General features: G+C 42.7%; 1 protein-coding gene across 1 annotated transcript; it reads left to right on the forward strand.

The window, feature by feature from the left end:
* Positions 1-244: 244 nt before the first annotated feature.
* On the forward strand, positions 245-11,638 carry dera (deoxyribose-phosphate aldolase (putative)). The gene is made up of 9 exons (XM_028570517.1): positions 245-482; positions 2,761-2,858; positions 5,113-5,260; positions 6,288-6,383; positions 6,507-6,641; positions 7,031-7,159; positions 9,972-10,084; positions 10,961-11,110; positions 11,241-11,638. Exons 1-9 carry the CDS (start codon positions 452-454, stop codon positions 11,295-11,297), a joined length of 957 nt encoding a protein of 318 aa, XP_028426318.1. The 5' UTR covers positions 245-451; the 3' UTR covers positions 11,298-11,638.
* The last annotated feature ends 550 nt before the right edge of the window (positions 11,639-12,188 follow it).

Here is a 12,188-nt window from a genome sequence, read left to right on the forward strand (position 1 = left end):
ATTGAAATATGGCAGAAATGTTGGGAGGAAGACAGGAAAGGAAGGGGATATTATAAAATACAATGATAGGGAAAGGACCAGGCTGGAGGACAAGACTAAAAGAGTGGATCACACAGGACTGGATGGCACCTTGTGGTGGGGATCTGATGGGTACTGGGATCAGATGGGGGGTAGGGGGTAAGAATCACCAGGAAGGCATTAACTACATGCGTGAATTGTAGAAATAGTAAAATGACATGATGGTACACACTCTTGTACATTAGGTGGCGGTATGCACCTAGAAATTGTTTGCAATCCGCCATTAAAGAAGAAGAAGAAGAAGCAGAAAAAGAAGAAGAAGAAGAAGAGTGGTGACCAATGGTGATGACAGGTCTCTTGGTTCTTGTATACTGTCTATGGTTGAAGGTGGCTGAAACATCTGCCTGTGATTAGATCCTATCTGTTCTTCAACATGTCTGCCAGGAACCCGGGGATGAAGCTCGGTAAGGACCGTTAGCATGCTCTCCGTGAAGTTAACCCTGTTACTGTGTCACCTTCCATAGACACATGTGGACATCTCACGTCAACGTTGTTCGCTCTGGCTTATTACCACAACTTTCCATTTTACCAGCATTATGTAACGTTTATTTATTTAGTCATTCCTAAAATAAACAACTCCTTGGCCTGTTTCATAGAAAGATGTTTTCATTCAAAACAACAGTCCGGAAAGGAAGCTAACGCTAAGCTAACCCGAACTCGTGACACTTTAATAAGTAACGTATTGTAGGTAACTGACCCGCGGAACATGCCGGAACACACAAACATAGTGGCAAATACATAGTTATATAACGTAACGCTACAGCGTCATATTTCTCTTGCTAACTTATTATTACTGCAACGTAGCTATATTCTGTTAAATATTATGGGAGCAGCTGTGAATCAGTCAGACGGTGACAAATGGCTTTAGTCTAAATTATACATAAGACATATTTTAATCATCTTTGACATGCTCTGATGAAAAGAAGACATCATTTACACATGAACTTAGTCTGACATGATATTATTATTGTATATATTATATTATTGTACATATCAGTATTTAGCATACACTGTTTCACTTCTATGTCGGACTGTACCTTTTCTGTTAAAGACTTTCTGGGCTAGCTGCTGATTGTCAAACATTAAATATAATATATGCAGTACACCAGATGACAGCTGCCAAAACATTCTCCAAATCCTAGATTCTAATTGCTTTGCATGCACATATCATTTCCTGAATGCTTTTGTATAGTAAATGCCTAACGTGTTAGAGAGTTGTGTCAGCCTTTCACTTTCCCAGAGTTCCATGACAAATCCCTGTCATCCTGGAACATGTTTAACTTAGCATAGCACAAAGACTGGAAGCAGGGGATCAAAAGTGAAAAGAATACAACTTCCAACCACTCCTTGAAGCTTAAGCGTGATTTCTACTCCTGCGTTAGATCTACGCCGTGGCTACGCCGTAGGTACGTGGAGATACCGACCCTACGGCGTAGCTAGGCCTGGACCATTAATCAAAAATGTATCGACATCGAAATTCTGAAGCTGTTATCGACGCATTTTTTTCATGACGATAATTTTGATCATTTATTTCTGTTGATAGGCCTACTTTCTACTTAAAAACAGTCTACCGCGTGTGCAGGGTCCGAAATGAATGCTCGCCAGTCGCCAAATAAGGGGGGCGGGCTGACACGCACACACACAAACACTGCCGCACACACCAGACACCAGCCACTACCTTCATTTTACTGATAGCTAGCGTTTAACTCAGGCTAATTCATTAGCTAGTAAGTGGTGATTTTTGGGAGCCAGCCTTCCAAAAGAAAGCACAATGAAATTAAATGTTAACCGATCAGGAAACAGTCTCAGTTCACCCGTCTGGGAGGCTCTGACACACTTTCCACACTCTGTGTCTGTGGACAGCTGTGGGCTTGCTAGGTGTTGATGTCCTGTGCATTGTCGGACACACGCAGCCACTTTCCTGAAACCGCTTGCGGGACTGACACAAGTCCACAGTGGCCCGCGGCGTGTATGTCCGAGCCTGTCTCCAGCGCCTCCACCTGCAGGTTTACTCACGGACGGCCAATTTAACTCGCCGGTCCTCATCAACTTAGTTTCACGTGTCACGCAGCTCTCCACAAGCAGAAAAAAAGAGGAGCTTAAAACGCAACTTGCTGGTTCAAAGTTAGGACTAACAAGTTAATTAGCAGTTAAGAAATAGATTGTGTAGCCTATTTACATTTTTATAATGCAAAAGATGTTTTTTAAAACTTTATACAAACATTTTAAAAAAACGCAGTGTCCGTCGTCGAGTCACAATTTTTTTTATTGTTGTTCATTTATCGAGGTAGAATGGGCTGATAATCGACATGAAATCAAGGAGAGGGTTAACTTCTCCTGCTCCAGATTTCCCACCGTGGTCAGAAAGAACAGGGGAGACACTTTGTTTCTCTCACTATGACCCTCGAGTCACTACTCACTCTGAAGATAATCACCATCACTCTCTCACTCGCTCAAACACACACACACACACACACACACACACACGCTGGCGCTGCTACTCTCTTAAAGAGATCGACGCACACACCAATGCACAAGTATAAACTTCAGGCCACTTATGTAGGCTACGGTGAAAGTTCTGAGCCTCCGCAGAACCATAGATCAAGCTTTAGTGCTAAGCTAGGCTAAACACACTTAACAACTCATTTTGTTTCTTCTATTGTCCCTGCTCCTGGGCCTCAGACCTGGGCTGGATATCTAAAGTGAGAGTGAACACACACGCCGTCCTGAAGAGAGCTCAGACCATCCAGGGACACAAGACCCCCAAGAAACAGTGGCAGGTCTATCTTTCACCTGTATCCTGTGTGTGTGTGTGTGTGTGTGTGTGTGTGTGTGTGTGTGTGTGTGTGTGTGTGTGTGTGTGTGTGTGTGTGTGTGTGTGTGTGTGTGTGTGTGTGTGTGTGTGTGTGTGTGTGTGTGTGTGGATAGAGAATACTTACTAAGCATGCATTAGGTCACTCGGACTTCCTGTTGCCAGAAGGGGGCACTATGACTATGTGTGTATGAAGTTTGGGGCAGATGGGATGTGGACTAGGGCTGGGCGATATGGAAAAAAATCGAATATCACAATATTGTTGACCAAATACCTCGATATTGAGGCGATATTGTAGGTAGGGCTGGAAAAAAAAATCGATTTGATTTAAAAATCGAGTTGGTAGGTCAAATCGATCAATATTTATTTTTTTATCCAAATACAGTATAAATAATTTGGATGTTTAACAATCTTTGTTGCACACTGAGTGTGACTTTTCACTTAGAGAAAGGGTTTACCTGTGCAATTTTGTTTATCTTGATGCACTTTAATTAAATACGATATATATTTTTAAAATATATTTACAGTTAAATACAGTTTAAATGGAAGGGGTCGGGGGAAATCGAATCGTAAATTGAGTTTTTTATAAAAACTCGATAATCGAATAAAAAAATCGCAAATCGCAGAGGGGAATTTAGGGAAACAAATCGCCCAGCTCTAATTGTAGGGTTGACAATTGGTGCTTACAAAAAAATATTTACATAATAAGATTTTTGATAATCATCAGTAATGTGGATATAATGTCTAAGTGGGTAAAGGCAAATAATAGAACAGTTACAGTCTGGTAAATAAAAAAATGACATCACTTTACTGTAATCCAGCCATTAAAACCAGGAAAAGACAACACGATATTACGATATCCAAAATCTAAGACGATATCTAGTCTCATATCACGATATCGATATAATATCAATATATATTTCCCAGCTCTAACGTGGACGTGTTATTATGGATTTCACGTAACTTCTAGGCAAGTCCCGCCCTATGAAGCAGCTCGATTGGTTGGGGTTATGCATTGACCTCGAGTGGTTAAGGTTAGGATAGCCGATTGGTCAGGGGATAGGACCTGTACAAATCGGATTACGTTACCTTGCGTAATTGGATTAACGTAGGTTTCTGAATATTTTTGGGACTTCTCTCTCTTACGTTTACCCTCTCCCGCTGGGGCAGGTGCCTCTGGAGCAGATGGAGCCGTTACACTCCATCATCTGTGGCCTCGGGCGAGGTGGACTGAGTAACATTAGTGTTAGGGTTCAGTGTTCGAGGCCTTATTGTTACAAAGCAATCCATTATTATAATAGGGCTGTCCTTGACTAAAGAAATTCTTAGTCGACTAACACTTATACAATTTTATCGACTAATCGATTAGTTGATTTAATTGACAGAGCTGTGAGCTTTGAGAGGTGGTTAAGACTAGAAAAGCACAATATAAATGTAGTTAATTAACCATCTGTAAAACTGAGTTTCTCCACAATTAATCCTGCAAAAGCACCACTTTAAATCTTGTGTTTACCATAAATGTGCTCAGAAGTTTCTTGGAAATGAGTAATTAAGCATGAATAAGCATAAAAAATTACTAATCGACTAAAGAAATCTTAGTCAACTAAGACCAAAACGACCGATTAATCGACTAAGAGAGGTGGCAGCCCTATATTATAACAACCTAACTTAGTAGTCAAGTCTATTTGCTTTCCAGCTTTTTATTTATTGGCGGCTAACATTAGCGTCTTCTTGTTTTTTTAAAGGTGGTATCCTAATTGCCCATGGTATCATGGGAATCATTTTGTGTTATTTTTTTAAGTAGGATAGCTTATTATTTCCTATTAATGCTTTAAGTATTGTCAATATGTTTCTCCCCCAACAACAAAACCCCAACATAAATTATTTTGATGACAATTTTAAATCAATTCATAATTTCTGGGGGACCCCCTGCAGTACCACCACGGACCCCCGGTTGAAGATCACCGGTTTAGGGTATGGCTCCAAGAGGCTTTTTTGTAAGTTCGGACATGATGATGGGCCCTGATTAGGAGTGGGTAGTACGTATAAAGTCACAGAACACGGTATGTTGAATTGGAAACATTGCTCACAAATGTCTATTACAGGGGACCAAGTATTAACAGTGTGAGATAGAATGATCCTTTTATAGGCATATATATTTGTTCATTATAAAGACCGGTGAGATGGTTTGCCGGAGCTGTGATGTTGTGTTTGTGGTGCAGGCGGCCTGGCTGCTGAAGGCTGTCACATGTATCGACCTGACAACCCTTGCTGGAGACGATACGCCGTCCAACGTCCACCGGCTGTGTCTGAAAGCCATCCAGCCGGTCCCATACCACCTGCTCAACAAGATGGACATGCACGACCAAGGTGTGCTGCCAGAGACACGTAGGCCAGCGTCAGCCACTGCAGCTGGACGTCCTGTTATCAACTAGGATTGTTATGCAAACTTCAGGGAGAATTAACACATAACAAATAATTACTCAATACATTCTTAATTAATCAATCAATTCTTTGGTATGTATGAGATGTCCAGAAGTAGTAAAAAACAGATCTGATCTCATTTTTCAGGGCATTATGATATAAAATAGGGAAAAGCATACCACTTATTTGCTTGAGAAATGATTTTAACCATTAAATAAGTGACTGGCATTTAATCTGCTTTTGATTGACTCGATTGTTTCAGATATACATAACATACAGTAGTACAGACTAGAGCCCAACGGATATATATCGGCCCGCCGATAAATCAGTCGGGCTCTAATTTTATGTTAGTTTTTTTGTTCAAAGGACTTTATATCTTAAGTTTGTATTTTTTTATACATTTGATTTATCAGAACTTTCATATATTTTGATGTTACACTGTTCTGTTGTGACAATAAAACAAACAAATTTATTTTTAAACTGCATTATCATTATTTTAGTGAGGACTCATACATAACTACAAATAACTAAATGTTAGGGCAATCTGTTTATGTTTTGTTACGCGTTTCTGGATAATTATTTTTTTTTTAAATATATATCGGCCGATATATCGGAATATAGGATTTTGAAATCACCAAATATTTGTATCGATATCTGCCTTAAAAATCCTTCATCGATCGGGCTCTAGTACAGACATAATACAAGTTAATTTGAGTCTTATTTTATAGAGTTAATCTCAGTAATAAGGAGTTAAACGCTCTGGGAACATGGTGACATCAGGGCAAACAGGTCAGGCATGTTAAGAAAGGGGAGCAGTCAGACGATCCAACAGGCCGTTGGGGTTAATCACACTTTTATAGACCAGACACAGGTGTTCAGCATCCCAGACTGTCTAGTTAGACTTGGATTCAACCTGCAGAGGGCGACATAGACCACTTCATCCCCGTCTCTCTGGTTTCTGGCTGTGTTTCAGGAGTAACTACTGCAGCCGTGTGTGTGTATCCGTCTCGGGTGGCTGATGCTGTTAAATCACTGAAAGCAGCCAACTCCAGCCTCGCTGTGGCCTCAGGTAGGTCACCTGACGCTTGAGTCACAACGACAGGAAGCGTCTTCTGCCGGAGTGGCATGAATGGTGAGCTGAAATGCGTTTTGGAGAACATTAATAAGACTTGTGTTCTCCCTGGTCTCCCAGTGGCCACTGGTTTCCCAGCAGGCCAGACACCACTTGAGACCCGGCTGCAGGAAGTCCGCTTGGCGGTGGCTAACGGTGCCACGGAGATCGACATCGTCATCAACAGGACGCTGGCGCTCACGGGACAGTGGGAAGGTACGATGAGACCTCAAGACGACAAGGAAAGATCACTCAGGCTTTGATTTGAAATTTCACATTTTATGTGAATCACCCATCATTACAGAGGGAAATACATACTCATTGCCTGGTTCTCACACAACTGTAGATGTTTTGGTAATGCGATTCATTACCAAATAGTGACTAGTCCAAATAGTTAGTCTGTCCTCCCAGTGTAGCTCTAGGTGACACTAAAGAACAAATAGTACTTGGATCTTTACAGTGGTTAGTGTCCTTTGGTGTGTGGCCAACCGTTGAAAGAGTTCTAGAAGGTTCAGCCTGTGTTCTGCTGACGGGCTGACCTTTTGTTCCCATTTTGATCACGGATGAAGTGTGTTTAGTAAGGGTTTCCTTTTCTCCCCTGACAGCCATGTACGAGGAGGTGCGTCAGTTCCGGGAGGCCTGTGGGGACGCCCACATGAAGACCATCCTGGCTGTGGGAGAGCTGGGCACCTTCACCAATGTGTACAAGGCCAGCCTGGTAGCCATGATGGCCGGTGAGTCTGCCCGTCATAGTCAGTGGTTGTGTCCCCTTATGGCAAGAAAATGTACATTTCAAGGACAAGTTGCCATGATTATTGAACAAACATTTTAGCAATTTTTTAACCTTAACCCTTGTGTGGTCCTTCGGGTCCTGGTGGCCCGAAGGACAAAACAAGGGTTAATACAGCACCTTAGTGCTTTTTGTACAGCATTTTGGTCAGCTTAAACTGTGTTTAAATGTGCTCTAGAAACAAACTTAATTTACTTACTTTACAAGAGACAGGGTTAGTTCTCAACAAAATAAACGGAAGTACATAACCCTTGTGTGGTCCTTCGGGTCCCGGTGACCCGAAGGACCACACAAGGGTTCAGGGGGTGTTCGCTGAGAGGAAGCCTCTCTTTTGTAGGAACGCTCTGATCACATTCACACAGGAACGCATTCATGCCTGACTTATTCTCCTCTGAGAGTGAGATCAGAAGCCTGTTATCGGTCTGTGAGTTTGGAGATATTTCCCTGCAGCAGTAAACTAACTGATCTTGGATACATGTTTCCACAGTGTGCTGTAATATAACAGTTGCCATATGTGTGTGTGACTATGAACCATGTCAAGGTGACACCCTGCAGATGTAACACATCTCGTGCTGCCATCAGGAAATACGTTGGGCATAATCACAACAGAGGTTCTATTTATGCACGCAGAATAACCGCTCGCATTTCAGCCACGCTATACAGTATGTGTATGAATGCAAGCCAAAGTGCAATTTTTCCATCTCCTTTCCTTCGGTTTTACACATGTAACTACAGTGATTGTGTGTCGGGCTCTGAGCACTGCCAAAGCACGGGTGACCTCCACTCGATACTGAGCCTGAACGCATCCTGTGTAGACACATGGGCTGCTGTCTGAAAGCCTCTTCTTCTCCTCCATCAGCAGCTGGAGCTGAAGTAGAGTTTTGGTCTCTGTACTGAAACTCGGTAAACTGTGATGAGGTCCATGATATCAGCGGCTGAGCCGGCTCCACTGTTTCAGTCTGGTTCCTGAAAGGCAGGCTGCCACCGTGCGTGTGTTTTCATGTGACCTAAAGAGATTTTAAAAGGTTTAAAGACTGGAAAAGGCTTGGTGTAATTCCTGCGGTCTTCCAGCTTGTGGCGCTGCTGCTTAGCCATGTCTTTTGCGATGCCCTCTCTCTCTCTCTCTCTCTCTCTCTCTCTCACACACTCACACACACACACACGCTTAACTAGCCATCACATAATAAGCCGATTAGAGAACCAAATTGTCAGGGGCTCTGATAGAGATCATTATTAAAATGCATTGCTTTTGTCGACACACTCGCTCCTTAATCTCCCCTTGTTCCTATGAATTGCGTATGAGATTCCTGAAATTGAATGATAATTTCACCTATTAATCTCTGATGCAGGCTATTTTACTCTGCTGTTCCCCGCCAGTATCCCCCTGCCCACGCAAATGAATAGAGCTTCATTACCGCCACCCGCATTTAATAACCGTTATCCATTATCTGGTAATTAAGACTCCCCATAACGAATCTTAAGGATTATGCCAGTTTGAGGAAGAGGGGAAAGAGGCTGAAAGAAAGACCTGACTGGAAAAACACATAGAACATGTCTTTAATGAACTGGAAAATGTTCATCTTGTTCTGTTCAGTAATGAACAGTCATTATACAGCAAGGCAGAAGGGATGGTTTTTTCCCCCTGCAGCTCGCAGTTTGTGGGTAATCTATTAAAGAGTGTCATTTAATCTTCTATTTTTATCAGGAAAGCTGATAAAACATAATTGTCTGTGAAGGAAGGGAAGAAAAAATGAATGATTTAATTGATGAGCGTGCAGCTGCCCTCATCAGCAGCATATGTTCCTGTCTGTCCTCAGACTGTCAGAGTAATGTCCTCTCTGTCCTCGGCCAGGTCAGTCCTGTCAGAGTAACGTCCCGTCTGTCCTCAGCCAGTTCAGGCTGTCAGAGAAATGTCCTGTCTGTCCTCAGCCAGGTCAGGTTGTCGGAGAAATGTCCTCTTTGTCCTCGGCCAGGTCCGGCTATCGGAGTAATGTCCTGTCTGTCTTGTGTTAGATCTGGCTGTCAGAGTAATGTCCTCTCTGTCCTCGGTAGGGTTGGGCATCGTTTGGATATTAACAATTCTGATTCTAATTCTGATTTTGATTCCGGTTCTTATCGATTCCGATTCTTTGAGGGGTGGAGTTGAAATGGGTCACATGCTCATTTTCACAAATAAGAGGAAAGATGAATTTTGATTCAAAGGTGGGTTGCAGTTTGACGGGGCTAAAACACCGCTTACTGTGCTCCACGGCTGCAACACAACAAGTGCCTGGCCGCTATGGAAACCAAAACTTGCGCATGTTAAATTTGGAACCCGTGATCAGATTTGAAACCAAATCCTCCAAACGATTCCAATAAAGAAACGATTCCGATGGAATCATAATTTTTGAAACGATTCCAAGTAGGAATCGGTTCTCGATGCCCAACCCTAGTCCTCGGCCAAGTAAGGCTGTCAGAGTAATGTCCTCTCTGTCCTCGGCCAGGTCCAGATGTCAGAGTAATGTCCTGTCTGTCCTCAGACTATCAGAGTAATGTACTCTGTCCTCAGCCAGGTCAGGCTGTCAGAGTAATGTCCTGTCTTTCAGAGTAATGTCCTCTCTGTTCTCACCAGGTCCAGCTGTCAGAGTAATGTCCTCTCTGTCAGAGGAATGTCCGGCTGTCAGAGTAATGTCCTGTACAGCAGCTGAACACACTGTTGGATAAAGGAAGAGTCTGCGGTGTTAAAGAGCACATGTCACCTGTTTTTACCCTGACAGGTTCGGACTTCATCAAGACGTCCACAGGAAAGGAGTCCGTCAACGCCACGTACCCTGTTGCCATAGTGATGGTGAGGGCCATCCGGGACTACTTCTTGTGTACAGGCCATAAGGTACAGTACACATACTTTTGCCTTTGTGTACCACTTCTCTGCCAGCAACATAGTTTGTTTCAGTAATTCATCTACAGTCTAGTGCTTCTTCTTGTTATAAGCGAGTCGCCTCTGCTGCCCACGCGGTAGACCGTGTCATGCTGTTACATATTTAGCATGGCAGGAGGTGGATCAAAAAGCAGACACCGAAAGACTCAACAGAAGTGTTTCCTTCATCAAAGAGGATGGTCTGAAATATGTCAATACTCTAGACCAGCAGTGTGACTGTCACCAACATTACACAATGATGGGTTTTTATTTTAGTAAAAGATGTTTAGCCAACATAAGGACTTGCCTGACATGAACATGACCTTATTTAACCTGGTTCAAACATAAATGTCATATCAAAAGTCAATTTCTCTGAAATTGATGTAATGATCTTGTAATGTGTGCACCCTGTCACACATCTGACTGTAGTGTAGTGTCAGGAGATCTGCTGGGAACACTAAACTCCACAACAATGAAATAAAGTACCAAAAAGAAGTATTCTAAAACATAGACCACCTGAGAATTAAAAACCATAATCGGCAAAATGTCTTTCCAATGCTAACGTAGGGATAAACGAGTGTGGATGGAGATATAAACCAGAATTATCGATCTTTTAACATCAAACTAACTAATGCAAAGAGTTCAGGCAACGCTCTGTACAACTGATCCAGAATCAGCAGCCAGGAGCAACCTTCTCAGTAGCCGAGTCAATTCAGAGTCCAACAGAACCGAGACCAAGACAGGCTCAAGAGTTCAGAAAAGTGGACTTGAGGCGAAAAACTACATGTCACCATGTTCTGATGTGTGTGTGTGTGTCTCATGTGACAGAGGTGTTTGTGTGTCCCTCAGGTGGGCTTTAAGCCAGCGGGGGGGATCCGCACGGCTCACGAGTCTCTGCTGTGGCTCACGCTGATCAAAGAGGAGCTGGGACACGATTGGCTCTGCCCACACCTTTTCCGACTCGGAGCCAGCAGCCTATTGGCTGACATCGAGAGGCAGGTGGGGGCCCCACACACACACACACACACACACACACACACACACACACACACACACTCTACTATTTCTATAGCTGACTTTTCTGCATATACGTGATATTTTGTTTTTTCATTTGTTCTTGTCTGGACAGATCTACCATCATGTGACTGGACAGTATGCAGCCTATCATGAGCTGCCTATGGCCTGAAGCTGTGACTTCCTGTTTTAATGACCAATCAGAACCTCAGACTTACCACACAAGCCTGACAGTGTTGTTCAGTGCTTTAACTGAACTGACTGGGACCAATGTCTGTGACACAACGAGAACGGCTTGTTCAGAAGCATATTACTGTACTACATTATACACTTGTCACAGTATTTTGTTACATAATAAACAGTGTGTCATGTTAAACCTCATTTGTGAGTGAAGCAGGAAAAACTAGTGATTTAGATCAATTTGTCCTTCAAATCCAGATAATACAGTATTTTTAAATCTGGCCCTTGCTGATCTTTCACAAAATAAAATATGCATTTGCAAAAATAACTTAACTGACGGCTGTTGTCACCACTTCTACCCAGTTACAATCTTTAACACAGGACTGTTTTGCACAGCAGAGATATCGCCACCCAGATTACATTAAAAACAGGGTTACAGTTTAGAAAAGCGTGCACCTTAGAGCTGTGCTTGAATGTATATGCCTTTTGTTCTCATATTTGGAAAAACAAAGTGATAAATGAAGGGATTACTCCTGTGCTCATTCTGCTGTGTGATTCCGACCTGTCCCAGCGATGTGTGCTGAATCTCTTATGGCCGCTTCTTTGCTCTTAATTTCATTAGCGGGGAGCTTGGCCAACTGAAGAGCGCCGAGGATTAATCAGGGGGGGTTAAACGAGTTTAAAAGATCTCATTGAACAGCTCACAAATTTGAGGCTTCATTTGAAGACGGAAAACTTTCTTCTTCCTTTTCTTCTTTTAATGAAGATATCACAGGCCTCGACCTCGACTGGAACAGAGGATAAATGAGTGAATTAATAAGGGAGGGGGAGGGGGGAGAGATGTGAGCTTTTGGGGGAAAATGTGGGATTAAATGGTGGGAGA

This window comes from Perca flavescens, chromosome 23 (genome assembly GCF_004354835.1).
Source record: "Perca flavescens isolate YP-PL-M2 chromosome 23, PFLA_1.0, whole genome shotgun sequence".
In the NCBI taxonomy this organism is placed as follows: Eukaryota; Metazoa; Chordata; class Actinopteri; order Perciformes; family Percidae; genus Perca; species Perca flavescens.

Bases quoted from the DNA above. Each gene is read 5' to 3' on its own strand.
- dera (XM_028570517.1), top strand. From the start codon at position 452: ATGTCTGCCAGGAACCCGGGGATGAAGCTCG. The intron at 2,859-5,112 runs GTCTATCTTTCA...TTTGTGGTGCAG, and splicing joins CCCCCAAGAAACAGTGGCAG to GCGGCCTGGCTGCTGAAGGC. The intron at 6,642-7,030 runs GTACGATGAGAC...CTCCCCTGACAG, and splicing joins GCTCACGGGACAGTGGGAAG to CCATGTACGAGGAGGTGCGT.